The sequence below is a fragment of the Oncorhynchus kisutch genome, linkage group LG20 (genome assembly GCF_002021735.2).
Source record: "Oncorhynchus kisutch isolate 150728-3 linkage group LG20, Okis_V2, whole genome shotgun sequence".
Classification (NCBI taxonomy): domain Eukaryota; kingdom Metazoa; phylum Chordata; class Actinopteri; order Salmoniformes; family Salmonidae; genus Oncorhynchus; species Oncorhynchus kisutch.
In genome coordinates, this window is record NC_034193.2 from 21,353,741 (window position 1) to 21,374,893 (window position 21,153).

At 42.2% G+C, this 21,153-nt stretch overlaps 2 protein-coding genes across 5 annotated transcripts; one reads left to right on the plus strand and one right to left on the minus strand.

Moving 5' to 3' along the window:
- Nucleotides 1–7: 7 nt before the first annotated feature.
- On the plus strand, nucleotides 8–8,618 carry LOC109865458 (putative RNA-binding protein Luc7-like 1). 4 transcript variants are annotated; one of them, XM_020453675.2, is made up of 11 exons: nucleotides 33–258; nucleotides 1,952–2,022; nucleotides 3,203–3,297; nucleotides 3,483–3,581; nucleotides 4,770–4,880; nucleotides 4,972–5,115; nucleotides 5,365–5,541; nucleotides 5,789–5,877; nucleotides 6,057–6,095; nucleotides 6,199–6,363; nucleotides 6,488–8,618. In XM_020453675.2, exons 4-11 carry the CDS (start codon nucleotides 3,486–3,488, stop codon nucleotides 6,642–6,644), a joined length of 978 nt encoding a protein of 325 aa, XP_020309264.1. In that variant the 5' UTR covers nucleotides 33–258; nucleotides 1,952–2,022; nucleotides 3,203–3,297; nucleotides 3,483–3,485; the 3' UTR covers nucleotides 6,645–8,618. The 4 variants fall into 4 exon arrangements, with proteins under 4 accessions (XP_020309263.1, XP_020309264.1, XP_031655789.1 ...); XM_020453674.2 differs by lacking the exon at nucleotides 1,952–2,022 and having other exon boundaries at nucleotides 8–258; XM_031799929.1 differs by lacking the exon at nucleotides 1,952–2,022 and having other exon boundaries at nucleotides 3,463–3,581.
- Nucleotides 7,363–20,660, minus strand: LOC109865150 (epidermal growth factor receptor kinase substrate 8-like protein 1). Its single transcript, XM_031799925.1, has 19 exons — nucleotides 20,447–20,660; nucleotides 19,405–19,469; nucleotides 19,127–19,285; nucleotides 18,823–18,972; nucleotides 18,261–18,340; nucleotides 16,617–16,753; nucleotides 15,993–16,054; nucleotides 15,777–15,903; nucleotides 15,498–15,586; nucleotides 15,309–15,383; nucleotides 13,885–14,033; nucleotides 13,390–13,534; nucleotides 13,198–13,250; nucleotides 12,996–13,104; nucleotides 10,688–10,813; nucleotides 10,366–10,528; nucleotides 9,740–9,905; nucleotides 9,220–9,352; nucleotides 7,363–9,009 (listed from the first exon to the last, which is right to left on the minus strand). The coding sequence occupies exons 2-19, from the start codon at nucleotides 19,435–19,437 to the stop codon at nucleotides 8,923–8,925; spliced, it is 2,043 nt and encodes a 680-aa protein (XP_031655785.1). The 5' UTR covers nucleotides 19,438–19,469; nucleotides 20,447–20,660; the 3' UTR covers nucleotides 7,363–8,922.
- Nucleotides 20,661–21,153: the final 493 nt, after the last annotated feature.

A 21,153-nucleotide genomic window follows, 5' to 3' on the forward strand; every position in this document is an offset into this window, starting at 1 on the left:
TCGTTACCAAGCCACTCCAATTGGCCAATTCTAGCGTAGAGGAAGTGTCGCCATTTCCTTAGCAAAGAAAGAAGGGGTTGACGAGATCGTTGAAGAAGCTTGTCCGAATAATAAACATATTGCATTAATAAAATAGGATACCATAGATCGTGGAACCTTCTGTTTTGTGTGAAGCTTTCAAGAATTAACCCACAGCAATGTCGGCACAAGCTCAAATGAGAGCTTTGCTCGATCAACTAATGGGGACAGCGAGGGATGGTGAGTAGCAAAACGGCGGTGACTAGCTTGTTAGCTACGTTAGCTTGCTAGCTAAAAGATGGAGCCATTCAGAGATACTTTTCTACGGCTGCGTTTACACAGGCAGGCCAATTCTGATGTTTTCCACTAATTTGTCTTTTTACCAATCGCATGAGATCTTTTCACATCAGATTGTTTTCAGGGCTGATATGATTGGTCAAAATACGAATTAATTAATTAGGGGGGGGGGGGGGTCTGAATTTGTCTGCCTGTCTGAACGCAGCCTCATATGTGAGCCAGTGGCTTGCACTTAGCCTTCTAGCTAGCTAGTTTACCATCTAGCTAACTAGTTTTTGTGGCGTTTTTCAGTTGGACATACCTTGAATGAATGGCGTACAAGAGGACGGCTGTGTGACATAAAAGCAGCTCAATCATGATCTGTCGCCGGCCTAGTTGTTGTTTACCGATTTAATGTTTGTATCCATAGCTAATTACGTCCACTCTGGCATTCATTGTTGATAGACCAGCTGGCTAGATAAGTAATGATCATCTGGGCTCCCCCCTGGGGGACCGTGAGTTTAAGTGGTCCCTGCAAAAGCGGGGGGAAAACTCATGTATAACTAATACATTTCAATCTAATGTATTTTTACAACACAGATCCACGTTCTTATGTTGTTCAGTTAGATACATAGCTAGCCAGGATTGGGGTCAATTCCATTCCAATTCTCTTAAATAGTTTTCGATTAGAATTTTTTAAAATTACAATTTGGTTTACTTTCTGAATTGACTGCAATTGAAACTGAATTGACCCCAACCCTGAAGCTAATTATATTTAGCAAGGCCTACATGCAGTATAGGATAACAAAGATAGCCGGCCCTGTAAATACTAAATAGTCAGTAAGGATATCTAGAGAATCTGCAAGTCCTTGACAGGAGGTTAAAACAGTTAGTCATACTGTGCACAGTATCTAGTATTGTGTAGCATTTGCACAAGCACCACTTCCATAGAAATTACGTATCTGGCTACAAGGATACTAGACCTACGAAGCTTGCTGTCACATATACAGTAAGTACAGTTATTTTAACAGTAGCCTTCTGTCTTAGTGCATTCTATAGTAACAGCTTGTGAGATATGCACCCGGCCCTTTGCTCTACCTGTATTTAGCAGCATGTGTCCCACGTTGGACGGTATCCGTAGATGGTTCTGATAAAAACGTTGTTGGCAGTGCCCAAGAAAGTACTACATCCAATTGTTTGATGCTACTTTCACCCCCTCCAATCTAATTCAAAGATGGATTCATGCTCTTGGATGTAATACTTTCTTGGTCACCCCTCTACTGTCTACAACTTTTACGGATAAGGTCCAAAACAGGTACAGCAATATCCCTCAAGCTGTCGCTATAGAATGCCATTTAGTCCCGGCTTATTAATAAATGAAAAGATTAATAAAGGTGTCAAATTAGGCTACAAGGATACAAACATTGAAAACATAACAGCTGCCATTTAGTAAGGATGTCGTGTCTACAATGGTGACATGTAAAGTCGGATAAACTGACCTCAGTCCATGATTCTTTTTTGGGCTTAATCAGCCTAACAATGTGAGTTTGTGTCGAGTGAGTTTGTGTGTGTGTGTGTTGAGATGAATACAAATTCTTCCCGTACATATGTTGCAAACAAACTGAACAATTGTGGCCCCTTTATTTTATTCATAAAGGTTCAGTGTATCTTTGCCAGCCTACATCAATCTGCAAAGGAGTTGCAGAAAAGCCTCATGTTCATCGAGCCGTGAGTCACACATGATTTTTAAAGCTGTTATGAATAATAATAATCCAAACAATTGTTTTCTTTCCGGGAAGTTGTATCTTTTTTTTTAGCATCACAACAGTGGATATTCAAATCTTGGAAGTAGTTGCAGCTTGAATTAAGACGTTGCCTGGTTGCGTTGAAAGCCACGTTTATTGTCAAGCAGAGACAATATTAGCCATCGAAAAGCTCTGCACAGATCTTTACAATCTTACTTGTGTATCATTCCACACTTCCTTACTACAGGTTTGAGCAAGAACTGTTCCCATTTATACTTTCCTACAGCGGGGTTTAAAATTCTGCAGCTGAGGTGTTGGCGAATGCAGATGGGTACAGTATGTTGCAGCTCGCAGTGTGTATAAAGCTAACATTTTTCTTGGGTTTTCTTTCAATGTTCCATTTGTGTCAGGGACTTCGTTGGCGCCAACTATAGCCTAGGCCTGAATCTATTTTAAATGGTCTCATTTTGTTGAAGTTCGGAGATCTAGCTGATGCCGTAACAGCTGTTGCAGTGACACAGCACTGTTAAGCTGAGTGACGATGTCATGAGACCAAGGGATCGTCATGAGCCTGTCCCTGTCAATCATTAAAAACACCCATACAGTAGGCTTACAACCATTTGGCTGTTGATTTTTCTATAGTTCTTCAGTTGAACAGGTGCTTTCAGAATGCCATGACGAGAGTGTCAAGTCACAGTCTTAGCACAACCATATTCTTAATGTAGTATCGAGGCTCTGGTAAGGTAAGCCTCTAGGTTACAGCAGAAAATACAGCAAGCCTTAAGGGACACACCACTCTGGTCCCAATGCAGGCCCCATTGTTTACTGACTGGTAAACCTGGGTCCGGTTTAACATTACCTAAGGTTCTGCTTTAAACACAAGTGTTTTTACAAAGCCACATTTTGGGATATCTTAAGACAAAGTGGATGTCGTTGAGTACTGTCCAAAGGCACACATTCTGTCACTTGATGCATTCTAGCTGAATATATCTATGTTAATTTCACCCCAATAAAGAGAATAGCAAGATGCAATTGTAAAAATAAAAAAAAGGTCAAATCTTTGCCCGTTTACCCTAATATGGGTATAAAGCATTGGATACCTCGCTCTAGTGGCCCAATAGCTATGTGAGCTATTTCTGACTGTTGCTTTTTGCATGTTTCAGGGGATGAGACGCGGCAGAGGGTCAAGTTCACTGACGAGCGGGTCTGCAAAAGCCATCTCCTGAACTGCTGTCCCCACGACATCCTCTCTGGAACTGTAAGCCGACTAAGCACCGCGTCCTCCCATATGATTTATTGCCGTTCAAGTCTAGTCAGTAATATTGGTTGATCGATTCTGAATATTTTAATGCAGTGACCGTAAACTACTTTCTAAAGTAGTTTGCCGCAGATTATGCAGGAACTATGGCTGTGTCTTGACTAGCTGACTGACTTAATCGACAGCGTATGGATCTGGGAGAATGTGCAAAGACCCACGACCTGGCGCTCCGGGCCGACTATGAAATCGCCTCCAAGGCGAGGGAACTCTTCTTTGAGCTTGACGTAAGTGATGTCCACAGTCATGAAATACAACTTCATTCATCCCTTCCGTGCCAAGTAATTTGTACTTGTTCTGTACTGAACAAAGCTGTAAACGCAACATTACAACCATTTCAAAGATTTTATTGAGTTAATTAATTTAAGGAAATCAGTCTATTGGAATAAATTTGTTATGCCCTAATCTGGATTTCATATGACCGGGAATACAGATATGCATCTGTTGGTCACAGATACCTTTAAAGGTAGGGGTGTAGATCAGAAATCAGTCAGTATCATTTTCCTCATGCAGCGCGACACATCTCCTTCGCATGGAGTTGTTCAGGCTGTTGATTGTGGCCTGTTGAGTGTTGTCCCACTCCTCTTCAATGGCTGTGCAAAGTTGCTGGATATTGGTGGGCCATGGCAGAACTGGGACATTTTCAGCTTCCAGGAATTGTGTACAGATTCTTGAGACATGGGGCTGCGTGTTGTCATGCTGAAACATGACGTGATGGTGACTGATGAATGGCACGACAATGGGCCTCAGGATCTAGTTACGGTATCTCTGTGCATTCAAATTGCCATTGTTGTCCGTAGCTTATGCTTGTCCATATCACAACCCCACCACCACCATGGGGCACTCTGTTCGCAACGTTGGCATCCGCAAACCGCTCGCCCACACAACGCCTTACATGTGGTATGCGGTTGTGAGGCCGTTTGGACGTACTCGAGTTATGGTCGAGAAATTAACATTAAATTCTCTGGCAACAGCTCTGGTGGACATTCTTGCAGTCAGCATGCCAATTACACACTCCTTCAAAACTTGAGACATCTGTGGCATTGTGTTTTGTGACAAAACTTCAAATTTTAGTGGCCTTTTATTAACCCCAGCACAAAGTGCACCTGTGTAATGATCATGCTGTTTAATTAGCTTCTTGATATGCCACATCTGTCAGGTGGATTAATTATATTAGCAAAGGAGAAATGCTCACGGACAGGGACGCAAACAAATTCATGCACAAAATGAAAGAGATATGCTTTTTGTGCGTATGGGAACATTTCTGGGACCTTCTATTTCAGATCATAAAACATGGGACCAATACTTTGCATGTTGCGTTTTTATATTTTGAGTCAGTGTTGTTCATTTTACCTGTGCACCAGTCCGTGTTCCATTGACTTGTATGGCATTGACTTTTCTGTGGTTGACTGTAGGCTGTGGATCACCTGGAGTCTTTCATCGCTGATTGCGACCGTAGAACAGAGTTGGCCAAGAAACGACTGGTGGAGACTCAGGATGAGATCAGTGCGGAGGTGGCTGCAAAGGTAAGAAAGCAAGATGAACCTTATTGTGGAATGTAAGGACATGTTGTTGGAAACGTTCTGATCCAGACTGATTGTGTGTGTGACTCTCCAGGCAGAGACTGTCCACGAGCTGAACGAAGAGATCGGGAAGCTCCTGGCCAAGGCGGAGCAGCTGGGAGCCGAGGGGAACGTAGATGAAGCCCAGCTGATCCTACAGGAAGTGGAGAAGGTCCGCAGCAGGAAGAGGGATGCCGAGGTGAGGGGTTGTTTTCCTCACAACAAATCTAGTTTCCATTGAACTCCTCCTGACTATAAACCTGGGCTGTGTTCATCAGGGCACACCTTAGCAAAAACATTTTGCAATGGGAAATTCAAATAGCCTTCTTATTGGAGAAGTTTAGGGGGAACCATCCGGTTTCACTTCATTTTCACCATAATGAACTCGACCCCATTCTTTCCGTTGCGGAGTCATTTTCTTTAATATTTTCTGTTCTCTGCTTCTCAGGAGGAGTACAGAAACTCCATGCCTGCCTCCAGTTTCCAGCAGCAGAAGCTCCGTGTCTGCGAGGTGTGCTCGGCCTACCTGGGCCTCCACGACAACGACCGTCGCCTGGCCGACCACTTTGGTGGGAAGCTGCACCTGGGATTCATCCAGATCAGGGAGAAACTGGAAGCCCTGAAGGTAATCTCTGAACCACCTCAGACCATAGGTTGCTAAATACACCTGCCGAGTTTTATTTTTAAACTGATTTCCGTTTCGAAGATTATACAAGGATATTGTTTGGGATTAAAAGCACTGCCAACGTCTGTCTTTTCGATACCTTTGAATTTTGCAGTAAGGACTTTTTGACGTTAGAATTTAATAACACAAGAAAAAATGTATGTTAAGACTTCGGCTAATGCCATTGCTCATAATTTTTTAAAATCAGAAAACAGTCATTGACAAGCAGGAGAAGAGGAACCAGGACCGTCTCAAGAGGCGAGAAGAGCGAGAGAAGGAAGAGCGGATGAAGACGAGGTGGGTACAGGACTTAACTTTTCAGAAATAATTAAATTGACATGGGCACATGGTTTATAAACATGTTGGTGGTGATGGCAGAACTTCTTTGGGGGGAATAAATATTGATTTATGTACAGTATGTGGAGGCAATTTAAGATTTTCACAGGCATCTTAATTATTGTCTGTTGTTTTTATAGGACCAAATCACGGAGCAGGGAACGGAGCAGGGAACATAGGTTAGTATGGGCCCCCAGCCATCTGCTGCCATATGAACTATATTAGATACACAATATCATTGTTTATTACTGTATATAGAACTTTTCTGTGTCTGTGCTGCAGGTCCCGCTCTCGCGAACGTAGGAGACGGCGTTCCCGTTCCTCGTCTCGGGAGAAGCGGCGTTCCTCCCGCTCGCGCTCCAGGGACCGGGAGAGGAGGAGACGCCACCGCAGCCACTCCCGATCCTGCAGCAAGGGCCACCGCCACGAGCCCAGCACCAGACACAAGTAGGAGAGAACACACACACATACGTCATCTCATTACTCAGACATGTACACAATAATAAAAGTTCTTGTCATAATAAATGTACGTTAGATGTGTGTGTAACAAGACCGTGTGGAACGGTTCCAGGTCGTCCAGGGATCGAGAGCGCTCCTCCAGAGACCATTCACGGGAGCGAAGCAGGAAGAGGGGATCCTCCGAGCGGCGGCAAGACAGCAGGGATCAGAACGGGAGGACGGACTCCCGCCGGGCGCAGGACAGGGACAGAGACACCGGGGACCTCTGAGGACTCTCGCTATCTATCCATCCTCAAAACACAACCTCCTTTTCTCTCTTTCATACCTGTCCATATATCTATAAGGACTCTCTTAACAGCAATGTCCAGAGACGTTTTGATTTGACAGATATTCCAGCCAACCCACTGTGTCCCAAATAAATAGAGCTTATATGACCACAGGTTTGTGTGTGTGTATGTATCGTATATTGCGCAAATATATACAGTACCAGTCAAGTTTAGACACACCTACTCATTCAAGGGTTTTTCTTTATTTTTACTGTTTTCTACATTGTAGAACATTAGTGAAGACATCAAAACTATGAAATGACACGTATGGAATCATGTAGTAACCAAGAAAAGTTTTAAACAAATCCAAATATATTTGAGATTCTTCAAAGTAGCCACCCTTTGCCTAGACAACAGTTTTGCACACACTTGGCATTCTCTCAACCAGCTTTATGAGGTAGTCACCTGGAATGCATTTCAATTAACAGGTGTGCCTTTAAGTTAATTTGTTGTATTTCTCTCCTTAATACATTTGATCCAATTAGTTGTGTTGTGGCTTTTTGACTGGTACTGTATATATTTCAAGCATTCAAATATATCGGTAGTTGTTGAATGTTGTGGGGGTGCACAAAGTCCTGCCAGCATATGTTTTAAGTGATGGCTGTTGATTGCAATTCATTTGATTTTATATACATATTCTATGAAACAATCCTAAATATACAATTTAAGTGGTAGCTATAGAAAGGATAAATGAATGGCCATTGAATGAACCATAAACTTAAAGAATAGAGGATTTAAATGTTTCTTTGTTTTGATACTGTTACTTTTAAACTGTCAGGATTGCTGTGCGATTGAGACACTGCTTAATCATACTTCCTGCATACTGTCCTGGGTCATGTTCATTAGGCACCAAACGGAAGAAACCGGACTGAAACAGGGAGGCGTCATCTGGATTTGTCCAATAAGAAAAGCACATTTTTGCTCTCCCGTAAAAACATAGCGAAAGGTTTTCAATTAGTGTCCTAATGAACACAACTCGGCATACTGCCTTAGATTGGCTTCACTCTTCGAGGCTTCCTTCCCTTCCTAGAGGCTATTTCACTATGCTGGTCGCAGTCATTTGCCATTTAAAGTTGCAAAAAATATTTAACATACCAGTAATCATAGGTCAGATATGTGCAGAACAGATTATAAGATTGATCAACGAAGACATATTGTTGTTGTTTGACTGGATCAGGACATTTGAAAATACAAAAGGAATTTGGTCAGTTGTGAACATTAGTGAGCTCATTTCTGTCAGCTTGTGAAATACCCTTTGCTTCTATAGTTGTGGCCTAGACCGACTGACGGGACATTTATATTTGGAGAGATGGCAGCAGTTCGAATGAATGTCATAATACGGACAGGATTTTCTCACGCTTTAGATTTTATTGTCCTTTGTGTTCACAAATGGAGTCTTCTTTTTTTTGAGAGAGAGAATTTTACAAGTTTGTTCCAAGTTTTCATGTCATGTGAAGTCTGTATTTGTGTGTAGTAGACACGATGGACTTTGCATGTCTCCAATGGATTGAGTAGGAAATGCTGTTTTGGATTGAGAATGACTGTATGTGACCCTAGAAGTCAGTTACGCTACCCAGGAAGTCAGCTATGTTACCCAGCAAGTCAGCTACGTTACCCAGGTAGTCAGTTTCGTTACCCTGGTTTTGGACGATGATACTTGGTGCTGGGAACAATATCCTAAGTACCTGCTTATGTTCATTTTACTTTCCAGTATTTTGATGCTGAATCCGCAGCTTGTACATCTTCTGAATATGTTGGTTCATGTATGTCAGTCACTTGAAGTTGGATGCAAACACATATAAAGGAATGCATAACTTTTCCTAATGGGTGCCAGCTCTAGTATTGGTTTGGTCTGTTTGTATTATTTTGCTAGAAGATGATTTTCTCTGAAGCCTGAATAAAAATCCCAGAATTGTATTAATCTATTTACCTGAGATCATTGCTCAGGGCCTAAGTGTAATTGTACATTGGCTTAACAGAGGACAATTTGTCCTAAAAAGTTTTAACCGAAGCAAGCATTTGCAACAAAAAACAAAGCCTTGATTCAAGACTGCACAGCCTGGCTTGAAGAGCAACCGTAAAATGAATATTTGCATAATGTTACATCTGACAGTTTTTGAATGTTTGTTAGATAGAATCAAGCCAGTGGTGTGGGATTTTTTCTCTTTTAGTTGGAGTCTTCCTTATGGGGGAGTTACACATGATGTCTGAAACGTGGGTCTTATAGTGTGCTACTCTCCAGGTTCAGATCCATCTTCATCTTCTGTTTTTCCATCACTGCCTCCAGCTCAGTGACCTTCCGGGCGTCCTGGGAGAACAGAACTTCAAATTAGTTCAAACCATGGAAAGACGACACAACGGGGACATTATGGATTTAAAACTGCGTACGACTGGAGTAAAACTGTTGGGAAATGTATTAGTCTTATGCGTAAGTCAATACTGAGGAACACTGCAATAATCATAGGCTGCCTACTAAAGAATTCCAACGTCTATTAACCAACAAAAGGAGAAGCAGTACCTCCAACAGTGCTTTCTGCACAGTGAGCTGGCTGTACACTCTGGCGCCCTCGTCTGGTAGGACTTGTCGTAGGTCCTCTTTGTTCAGAGAGAAGAGCAGGGCTCCTGTCAGCTTTCCCAGTAATGTCACCGTCCTAAGCAGGGGAGGCACACAGCTAGTCAGTAACCTTACTCAGACATTACCCTTCATTTACCTGTCACATTCAATCATCCATGAACAACTCGGTCATCTCTGTACAGGAACTAGACAGATCGACTTAGTCGCAAGGTTACTGAGTCCAGATCTTAAGGACTATTTCAGGTTCAACCAATTACAATTGATTTGGTAGAAATGTATTGAATATCTGTATATTGTGACAAATTCCTTTGAACAGATCAGTAAGCAATACATAAGCAGTACCTAAATCTTGGAGTTACTAGAAGTCCACTATACACGAGAAGTACCCATGACCAAAATAGGTCCCTGATTGGAATGTGATCAGTTTTGAGTTTGAGGTTGTTAGGGGTCACGTCAAACTCACGTCTCACTGAAGCCCTTCCCCCTGAGCCACTGCTCCACCTCCTCGGGGGGTGAGTTGTAGTCCAGGGGGACCAAGGTGTCCGACGAGCGAGGGATGACCAGTGGCTTGTTCAGGTTGGCCTTCCCATTGGTCAATCTCTGGAGCAGTTCGTCATTCACCATCATGACTGAGGAGAGTTTTTACAATGCGTTAAAGTGTTTTCTAGGTCTTTGTTTGGCTTATCTTGCTAAAACAGAGCAGTCAGAAGACTTTCCTGTCATAAGAATGTAACTAAAAGGTTGCAGGTTCAAATTCCAGAGCTGACTTGGTGAAAAATCTGTCGATGTGCCCTTAAGCAAGCCCTTTAACCCTAGTTGTTCTGGATAAGACTGTCTTCTAAATGACTAAAATGCTTTTATGCCATTTACACAGCGCAAACAAACAAACACTTTCCCCCCTCTCTGGAGCCTCCCTCACACACAATTGCGCGTGGACACAGACACAAACACACATTCACATAGCAGAGCAAAGACCAAGAGCGTCTCTGTGTAGTGCAGTGCCTGAGTCTCTCCTCTGACATACACAGACACAGACAAACACACACAGTGCAGAAATATACTGTTAATCCTCTCAGTATAGTGTGATACCTTTGTCTGCGTCATCTCCGGCTGGAATGTGTTGGCTGTATTGGTTGTATGATAGTGGGCGAGGGCGGTGGTGTGCTGAGGGGCTAGGAGTCAAGGAGCTAGGGTTAAAGGCTGGAGGGCTGGGAGGAATGTGAGTCTTGGCCAGGGCAGGTGAGACCGGAGGCTGGACCAGAGCAGAGGGGAAAGGAAAGAGAGAGGGAACAACATTGAAAACACTGATATGGAATATCGAATCACTGAAATGAATACCTGTACCAGTATCTGGGTGTGGGTAAAGGAACGGGTGTTGTTTGTGTGTCTTTATATTACATTGGGCTGTTACCTTAGGTTCTCTCATGGTGACAGGGCTGTCTATGTGAGCCATTGGCTCCAGGATGTTGAATGGGACAAAGCCAACCTCGTTGAAGCGATTACGACACTTCCACCAGCGTTTGGAAGACTCCACGACCTGACACAGTAAAGGAGAAGAGCCAATGTTTTTACAGAGAATAATTAAGGAAGAATAAAACAAGTGATATATTTAATCGTGTAGTATTACACAACTTTCCCATCTCTAGAAGTGATAGCTGTTGCCAAGGTAACAACCAGTATGTACAGTTGAAGTCGGAAGTTTACATACACTTAGGTTGGAGTCATTAAAACTCGTTTTTCAACCACTCCACACATTTCTTGTTAACAAACTATAGTTTTGGCAAGTCGGTTAGGATGTCTACTTTGTGCATGACAGAAGTAATTTTTTCAACAATTGTTTAATGACAGATTATTTCACTTATAATTTACTGTGTCACATTTCCAGTAGGTCAGAAGTTTACATACACTAAATTGACTGTGCCTTTAAACAGCTTGGAAAATTCCAGAAAATTATGTCATGGCTTTAGAAGCTTCTGATAGGCTAATTGACATCATTTGGGTCAATTGGAGGTGTACCAGTGGATGTATTTCAAGGCCTACATTCAAACTCAGTGCCTCTTTGCTTGACATCATGGGAAAATCAAGAGAAATCAGCCAAGACCTCAGAAAGAAAATTGTAGACCTCCACAAGTCTGGTTCATCCTTGGGAGCAATTTCCAAACATCTGAAGGTACCACGTTCATCTGTACAAACAATAGTATGCAAGTATAAACAATATGGGACCCTGCAGCCATCATACCGCTTCTGGAAGGAGACGCGTTCTGTCTCCTAGAGATGAATGTACTTTGGTGCAAAAAGTGCAAATCAATCCCAGAACAACAGCAAAGGACCTTGTGAAGATGCTGGAGGAAACAGGTACAAAAGGAGTCCTATAGTGACATAACCTGAAAGGCCGCTCAGCAAGGAAGAAGCCACTGCTCCACTACGGTTTGCAACTGCACATGGGGACAAAGATCATACTTTTTGGAGAAATGTCCTCTGGTCTGATGAAACAAAAATAGAACTGTTTGGCCATAATGACCATCGCTATGTATGGAGGAAAAAGGGGGAGGCTTGCAAGCCGAACCGTGAAGCACAGGGGTGGCAGCATCATGTTGTGGGGGTGCTTTGCTGCAGGAGGGACTGGGCACTTCACAAAATAGATGGCTTCATGAGGATGGAAAATTATGTGGATATATTGAAGCAACATCTCAAGACATCAGTCAGGAAGTTAAAGCTTGGTCGCAAATGGGTCTTCCAAATGGACAATGACCCCAAGCATACTTCCAAAGTTGTGACAAAATGGCTTAAGGACAACAAAGTCAAGGCATTGGAGTGGCCATCACAAAGCCCTGACATCAATCCTATAGAAAATGTGTGGGCAGAACTGAAAAAGCATTATGTGAGGAATTCACCAAACTTGTTGTGGGAAGCTTGTGGAAGGCTACCCGAAATGTTTGACCCAAATGAAACAATTTAAAGCCAATGCTACCAAATACTAATTGAGTGCATGTAAACTTCTGACCCACTGGGAATGTGATGAAAGAAATAACATATTAAATAAATCATTCTCTCTACTATTATTCTGACATGTCACATTCTTAAAATAAAGTGGTGATCCTTACTGACCTAAGACAGGGAATTTTTACTTGGATTAAATGTCAGGAATTGTGAAAAACTGAGTTTAAATGTATTTGGCCAAAGTGTATGTAAACCTCCGACTTCAACTGTATGTACAGTATGCCTAGAATCTGGCAAAGTGTACCTGTGCTATGCATCAATATTTATTTCCTAGGTTTTTTAACTCTGGCATTACTAATGCTTGATTGAGGATACATTTATTTTAGAACTGGATTTTGTACAGTATCACCAGTATAGTCGGATTGTGTACTGGATTTTTCTAATTTACAGATGTAGGATCTTAATTCGATCACCCTGTTGCAGGAGAACTTTCCTGCAATGCAGGAAATGTAAAACGTGTAGTGTATTTGAGGTTTAAAAAGGCTTCTGATTATAATCAACATAATAATTCACATTTCCTGTTGCTGCAGGATTATTTTCCTGATCAAGCAAACTGGCTCAAATTAACCTCCTACATCTGTACCAACCATGTGTCTTACCATTAAAAGAGAGCCAAGCCCTTGAAGACTAGCTACCAGGCGTGTGTTGTTCAAGAACGCTCTGCTTTGTCTGTTGTGTAATATTACCTAATGTCACTTAATGACTTGTCAGATGTTTACCTCCAGTGTATCTCCCTGTTGTACTGACAGCTCACTGTTGTTGCGGGCCACAAAGTCATAGCTGCAACTGTACATCCTCTCTCCCTCGGGGGGTAGGATACTGCTATCCCTGAGAGGAAATTAGTGTATTATTGATATAACTGCAAAATAAAAGTCAACAATACAAAAATACCCCAAAAATATGTTTGACTTGAAAACGTACATTTCATTGCTCTTAGGGGTGACTGGAGGTCCAACTGGCTGAGTAGGCTGCAACTGAATTAGAGAGAGAGAGAGAGAGAGAGAGAGAAAAAGAAAAAGGGAGGGAGTTGAGGAAGAGGTCAGGACAGTAAAGGGCACATTCATATGATGTTACACTCTTTACACATGAATGTACATCTCTCTTATTACAAACCTCTTGTTTTTCTCTCAGGGCTTCATGTTTGTGTTGTGACTCAACTGGATCCTCATAAACCTGCCTGTCTGCCTTGGAGGCCTCTGGCTTCCACCCGTCCAGAAATACCGGTGTGTATGGGGCCACTGGCCCTTTGAGCTGGGAACTGAGAGGAGAGAGAGAAATTGCTGACCTTAACAAACAAATATTCTAACAAATAGTATAGCCAGTGTAGACATAGCCTAGAAAGGAATTTGACCAACTCTCTCCACAGTTGAAATACTGTACCATTTCCGTGGCTGCCTGAATAAACATTGACATTGACATGTCATGCTGTGTGTCATCATGTCATGTTGCTCCAACGTCACAGATCATAAGCCACAGAGTCAAAGAAAAGCCTTTATGAGTCTGGCACACCGGCACATGACCTGAGACAATAGACTGCCACACTCAATACCCCAATCATACATACGGGTCTATGGGGGCATCAAATGTTCTGTAGTTGTCAATACTGACCGTGGGAGTGTCCAGTGGGGCCCCAGAGCCGTCCATAGCAGCCTCTCCTCCTCAGACAGGTTGTCTTGAAGCAGGGTTACGGCTGAGTTGGTCAGGGCAGGACTGGTCACTGAGGCCCCTAGGGCAGGGCCCCCGGTAGTCCTCACCAGCTGAGGCCACAGAGTAAACAGACCACAGTTTAGATCAGGATCATTGGAAATAATGGGTTGACTGAACAATTGGCAACAGTAGATTAATTTTAAAGGGCAATCTAGGCCTAATGAACTCTAAAGGTCGCTTTTCCCAGACACAGATCAAAGTACTGGACTAAAAATAATATTCAATTGAGATTGAAAAGATCTTTTCAATCCAGGACTAGGCTTAATCTGTGTCCGGGGAAACAGGCCTTATAATATATTGCCAATCACTGACTGGTATTACCCAATATGTGAATGTTATTACATGTCATTAGATATCACCATAGTGAAAAGATTGTTCAATGTGGGTCATGTGCGGTTTCACCCTCTCATCCCTCTCAGCAGACAGAAATCTACAGATCAACAAGCCGTTACACCTCTCTTGGTTTCTCCCTGTTTCCATGAAGGTGTGCCAGGATACACACACCTAAGCTGCCCGTTTTTTTCCAATTCCACCCTCTATTCTTCATGTAGTGATACAATAGTTTTATAGGCAGGCTGTTCTTACACTGTGCCAACCCTCTCTGAGTACCTGGCACACCTGAACATATTTCCTGTGCTTATCTTTACCATCTTCCATAACACTTGAATTTAAACACTTTTACGTCACAGTCGTATGACACTATTGGGTTAAATTGTGTCTTAATGAGTCCGTTTATAATGTTTTTGCTAACAAATACGACATTATTTATGTGACCAAAGTCAAAATATGTGATAACACACTGGGCACTACCTTGTGCAAATATTGAACACCACTCAAAATATATAACGTTTTTTTTCTTCCAGTAACACTACCTCCCCTCTGTGTTGAAAACCATTCAATTGTTTCAACACTGTACATACTTGGGTAGCAATACACACTATATACGGGCAAACACACTGTATGTACAAATAGACAGAGCCTGCATATAGTCTACATACAATAGTCTAGTAAGTATACGACAAAAGGAAGTCACAAATCAACATGACATCATTATAAGAGTACACAGCCATTCAGGACAGATTGTTCTTCAACAATCTAATTCCATAATTGAGTAGACATAATAAGGATACTTATTATTATGTCAAATGTTTTTTTGTTTTTTTTAAAGATACTAGCTACTTTTATTCTGCCCCTTCCAGTTATAAATATCTAATCCTGTGTTGACAGCAATAGCAACGTGTGTCGTCCCCGTTGTTCTTTCCCTCCAAGGCCTCTCATAACCAGCGCGTAAGCAATGGTTATGAAGGTTATCATTGTTGACTCACCATATCCAGAGGTTTGAACACATGGTGGAGCAGCTCCTCTGAGGATGGGTTGGAGATGGAAGACTTGAGACGAGCCTGGGAAGAGGACGAGAGATGATGAGTGGGTACACAATATCTCAACTGTTTTGTTGACATAACAAAAGCTTGAAATAAGTGTGGAGTAGTCATGGCAATGCTCCCTTTACTCACCAGTAGGCTGAAGCAGTATTTCAATTTTTGGAAGATGTCCATGAATTCTTCTTCAGGTGGAGGGCGAGCTTTTGCAGTAAGCAAGTCCTCTGTATTTGAGAGAAAAGACACAGAGACAACAAAAAAATACACCCCAAAAAGATCAGCGATTTCAGCTTTGAACGGCATCTTGAGTTGAGCCAGTTTAGGAGGTCACTTGGCCAGCAAACCTATTGTTGCTCAAGTGAACTTCCTTAACGTTGAGCCCTATAGGGTATGTGAGTTGCTTATCCCTCTTACCCTCTGCTGTTTGCTTGCGACTTTTCTTCTTCTTCTTCCTCTGGCTTAAAACCGAGGCAGCTTCTGCAGTCTGTTGGAGCTTTGCCATGAAGACCTCAATGTCATCGAAACAGTGATTAAGGATCCCCTGGAATTTAGACGCATGAGAAAAGAGTTAACTCGACAGTAGAATTGTGATTAAAACATTTTAAAGCATTTAATGGTATTATTACGTACCACTTCTTTCTCAGCTCGTAGAAAAGAGCTATCAGGTTGTTGCCCGCTGTTGACGCCATTCGCTGTTGAGGACATAGAAGAAGAGTCAGAGCGTCCATTTCCATTCATTACCTTGGTTGGAATTTCCTGCATTTAGAATTCCTGCCCCCCTCTAACTCCGGACACACCTTCCCCCAACACACACAATGCAACCTCTATACTCATGAGAACCTTTCACCTTAAAAGGGCAATCTGCAGTGCTACATTCTTTCTTGGAATGATAAATACTCATTGATATGTATTCATATCAATGAGTATTTATGTACTCATTGATTTGATGTCATGGAGGATCAGTCCTTGCATCCATAGCTCTGTCTATGAATTTGAGAGAGGTTTCATTTCTCCAGCCCCATCCCCTTTTACTGAAAGGCAGGGAGTTCACTTTGTTATTTTTTCAACTGTTGATTGCCGGTTGAAATACCCCTACCGGTGCTTCATTTCCCCCCCTATCTCCCTCACTCTCGCTCATCCTCTCTTTTCCCCACTCTTCCCCTCCTAGACAATTCGTTTCAAAGCATTTCATTGACTTGGCAAACACGTAAATTGCCAGAGCATGCACAAACAAGATGGTTCCTGTCTTCTTGCCTCTGATTCCTGGGTAGGGTGGAGGGTTGGCAGGCGGGGCATTGGGAGCATGTGGAATGGGGGGACTCGGAATTCCGTAGGGGTCCATCATCGCTGCTTTGGTATTTTGAGGAAGAACAGGGTCTATCGGAGGAAGTCTGTAGAAAAAGGAGAGAGATTTTTCAGAAATCGTGCACCTTTCTACCTTCCAGTATAGTTTTTGTAAAGCAACTTTGTCATTTGACTTCATGGTTGGAATTCACCTGATAGAACACAAATTAAGCTGTAGTCAGTAAGGTCAATATCCTAACTTGCAACAAAGGCCTGTCATTATCATGAATATGATTCATGCAAAAATGTCAATGCTGTTCTTAGGTCATCCTGACTGTTGCTGATAACAACCATTCATTCAACCCCATAAGAAACGCCCTTCACTAAAGGCATATGAAACATATTGAATCTCCCTGGTAAAGAATTATCGACATATGGAGTCAAATGTGCACAATCCAGTATCAATAGGTCATTTTCTGATCATCTGATAAACTGAAAAGAAAGCACAAACAATCTCTATCTGTGCTAATCTAGCGAAAAGAAACTTTTTTAAACATAAACTGTCAGATTTAACAAGCAGAGGTCCTCAGATTAGTTCTCATATCAATATCAACGTAGGCCCGCTGTGACTAACATACGTCAACTCACATATACAACTTTCTATAGCTAAAATGACAAACTTTAGACAGACAATAGAGTTCTGTCACATTTGTCACATTTGTAGGTCGAGGCATTGTTTGACATTGGTCTGTTTGCTAACCCTCGAAGACAAACATACTGTACACAAAGTAACACCTACTCAACAGTATGCATTTCAATGCGATTTGGCAATTCAGAAATATACCCCAGGTAGCATCTTAATTATAGCCTACCTTTTCTGTGTGTCCTTTAAATGGCATTTAAAGTGTGTTTCAAAGCATTTCTGAGTTTAGGCCTGCATCAGTGAACCAGCACCATTCGCTCTCTCCTCTCCTCCATACCACAATGGCCTTGTTCTCTCTGTCACACCTTCTTAAGTTATGTAGAAACCAGTCAAACAAGTCTGTCCTCCCTCGTTCTCAGCTGCTCATTCTCTTCACTCTCTCTCTCTCTCTCTCTCTCTCTCTCTCTCTCTCTCTCTCTCTCTCTCTGTCTCTCTCTCTCTCTCTCTCTCTCTCTCTCTCTCTCTCTCTCTCTCTCTCTCTCTCTCTCTGTCTCTCTCTCTCTCTCTCTCTCTCTCTCTCTCTCTCTCTCTCTCTCTCTCTCTCTCTCTCTTTCAATCATATAGAAACTCAGTGGACGGTACACTCTTAGAAAAAAGGGTTCCAAAAGGGTTCTTTGGCTGTCCCTATAGGTGAACCCTTTTAGGTTCCAGGGTGAACTCCTTTGGGTTCCATGTAGAACCCTCTGTAGAAAGGGTTCTACCTGGAACCCAAAGCATTCTACCTGCCACCAAAAATGCTTCTTCAAAGGGTTCTCCTATGGGGACAGCCGAAGTTTTAGATAGCAGCTTTTTTTGTGTAAACAACATAAGTCAGTCATGGCCGTGGGACCTTCCTACATCTTTTAAATCTCTCTCTGTGCCCCTCTCGCTCTCGCTCTCTCCGCCATGAAGGACAATAACAATCACAGTACCTGAGGGCCTCTGGGCGCTTCTTGGACCTCGATGAGTAACCTGACACTGCCCTTGTGATGTCGTCACGAATTTGCTCTGCCTGCGAACACAACCATCAATAAGAGACATCACTGTTGTCCGTTTGAACCTGAACTACAGTGGCAGTTCATTTCCATTTAGAATGCGTACCATATCAGGTAATCACAGGACAGGCTCATATAGTTTAAGAAAGCATATTATTCAGATGTAGAATTTTATTTTGACCATCCTGCATTGAGATTTAAAAAGGCTTCTGAAGTTTGTAATTAAGTATGTGTTTAAGTATGTAATTTCCACTTAAAAATTTCAGACTTGTTTTTCCCTTATGATTTTTTTTGCAATCCCCACAAAAGTGTCCATTAATTATAATAAACATACTAATTCACATTTCCTGTTGCTGCAGGATTATTTTCCTGCTGTAGAAAACTGACTCAAATTAAGATCCTACATCTGTAACTAGGGTCAGGAGTTTTGCCTGGCCTGATCTCCCAGGACCCAGAGTTTTCGGAAGCATCCATAAAACACCCATACTGCTGCACTCACCCTTACGGTCTCACAGTTGAAGAAGAGAACGTCAGGCTTTATCTGAGGTGCGCTTTGGCAAACGAGTAACAGGAGGGATGGAAATCGTTTCTCAGTGAGGATGGCGTCACAGCGATGGATAGATGCAACTGGATACTTCTCCAACTCATCCTGCATGAATACAATACAATCAACATTTCAAATGACTGGAACTGCAGCGCCTCACATATAACCATAGCTAATGTCAATTAGAAAACAAGGTCTGAAGACTAGAGAGCTTTTAAATCAGTATGGGTACTGTAGTAGATCATGCTACACAACCCACCTGGCTCTGTGTGTCTCTGAGTCGGAGGGCCTCAGGGCTAATCTCCAGAACTATCTGCTGGCTCCACAGCTTCTCCGCCCGGGCCAGTCGGGACAGACGAGACTGGGCCTCATCCACACTATTCACCTCCCCATCCTGCAGGGAGAACGTCACCAGGTGCTGCACAGGGAAGTGAAATAAAGAAAAAAGATCTTCCTAGGTTTGTATGTTAATTACATGGGTATAACACTTGAAAAGTTCTGATATAATACAACTTAAATAATGTTCAGAACACTTACATTGATAAGATATCGTGAGACGTCTGTCATCATGTGACTCTTACTTGACAGATATCTGGGTTTTCCTGGAGGCAGAGTAAACCGGTCTGAGGAAAATTCTTACTTGGTAATGATGAAGATCATTGTAAGAATGATGACACTACAGAGCCTCTCATTCATAAACGATTTAGAACTGTGTAACAGAGGGTGGAGCCTAAAGAACTTTGGTCTATGATGGGTGTAGTTCATTTGGTATTGTCAGTTATCAATGAGTCTTAGAATCCAACTGCTTTGATTTGAGCAATTAACTGTCCTGAATATACTGTCCTCTCACCATAGATGATGTTACCCGGATGACCCAAGAGGAAACTGCAAGTCCTCACCTGGAGTTCCTCCCTGTGTCAGTGTCGTGCTGTCCCTCACCCACTGACCTGTGACTTACCCACCCAACCAGTTTGACCACAGTACTGTAGTGCCGCATGTTATATCTCAGTCATTGATCTGCCTGATAACCCAAGCGACTCCCCCAATCACATTCCGGAAAAGTCTGAGTAACTCACATGCATAAAATCCATTCATACTTGATGACTTGTTTTATGTTCCGTAAAAATCTTTTAACATCCCAAGTCTGTTCCCATCAGCAGTCAGGAATATAATAATAATAATAATGTGGTCTTATTTCACATGTAAGACTACATAACGACCACGAGCATTCCGTTTCTCTGCACATGTTTTCATACCAAAATGTCATTAGCATATATCATAGTAATAGTAAATATATGGCCTAAGACCTGATGTTGAAATGTACAGCAGGTGCCATGATGTACAGATCTCACATATTGTCAAGAGCATTTCTGAAATCAATACCACCACAGTGAAATTTCATACAATCTTTACGTAGCTACCAGAGCATCTTATTTCCACCTCGTCAATGTTGGGGTTAATCTCGTTGTGAGAGTGCATGACAATGCTTCCGAAGAGAGAATAAATACATTTGTTTTACAGCATAATGATTGATGTATTGAATCTGTGAATGCATGTTATGTGCGTTCTAATCCCTTACCTCCAACCCTTGACCCGAAATCCACTTGTTCCCAAACAAAAGGTAAACAAACAAAATCAGGAAAAAGTTAGTGGCCTCTGATGTAGCCTTCTATTAGATATATGTGTTATTTTAGTCAATCAAAAAGTCCAAAATATTTATACCAAAGTTGAGAAATGTGTCTCGTTCAGTGTGGCAGCAGCTTTCTTAATCCTGTTCCTGCTCTCTCTGTCACTCTCTGTAAGGCAAGGATTTCCAGTGGTGCGTCACCTAACCCAGGCAAGCCCAGCCCAGGCCACTCCGCCTTAAACATTTACACACACACACACACGGAATGCTATTTATGTCTAGGTACATTTAAGGTGGGCCTTTTTGGATAGTCAACAAAGTGAGGGAGCGCCTCTTTTACTGGAGTTTCAGGTAACAGAATATTGAGGACCCTTACAGAAAAAATGTCACATGTGATCATGTGATTATATGTGAGGGGTTTTGGGGGACATGAGATGTGATCACATGAGATGTGTTCATGTGAAATTCATGTGATTTTTCCATAAGGGTATTTCAGTGGGCACTTTTTGCGTAGTAACACAACTGTTGTTATTTTAGTGGCGTGATAACACACATATTGTTATTTTATGGGAATTTTTTGGAACACTTCACATTTGTTAAATTTCATGTGAAATCATGTGCAAGTGAAAATTCACATGTGAAAACATGTGCAAACATGT

Excerpts from the sequence above, each read along its gene's own strand:
- LOC109865458 (XM_020453674.2), top strand. The coding sequence starts at position 198 with ATGTCGGCACAAGCTCAAATGAGAGCTTTGCTCGATCAACTAATGGGG. Across the intron at positions 5,878-6,056 it reads GAAGAGCGGATGAAGACGAG|GACCAAATCACGGAGCAGGG; the intron begins GTGGGTACAGGA and ends TTGTTTTTATAG. Across the intron at positions 6,096-6,198 it reads GAACGGAGCAGGGAACATAG|GTCCCGCTCTCGCGAACGTA; the intron begins GTTAGTATGGGC and ends TCTGTGCTGCAG.
- LOC109865150 (XM_031799925.1), bottom strand. The coding sequence starts at position 19,437 with ATGATGACAGACGTCTCACGATATCTTATCAAT. Across the intron at positions 16,055-16,616 it reads ACCCTACCCAGGAATCAGAG|CGAATGGCGTCAACAGCGGG; the intron begins GCAAGAAGACAG and ends TGTCCTCAACAG. Across the intron at positions 13,535-13,884 it reads CCCCACTGGACACTCCCACG|TTCCCAGCTCAAAGGGCCAG; the intron begins GTCAGTATTGAC and ends CTCTCCTCTCAG.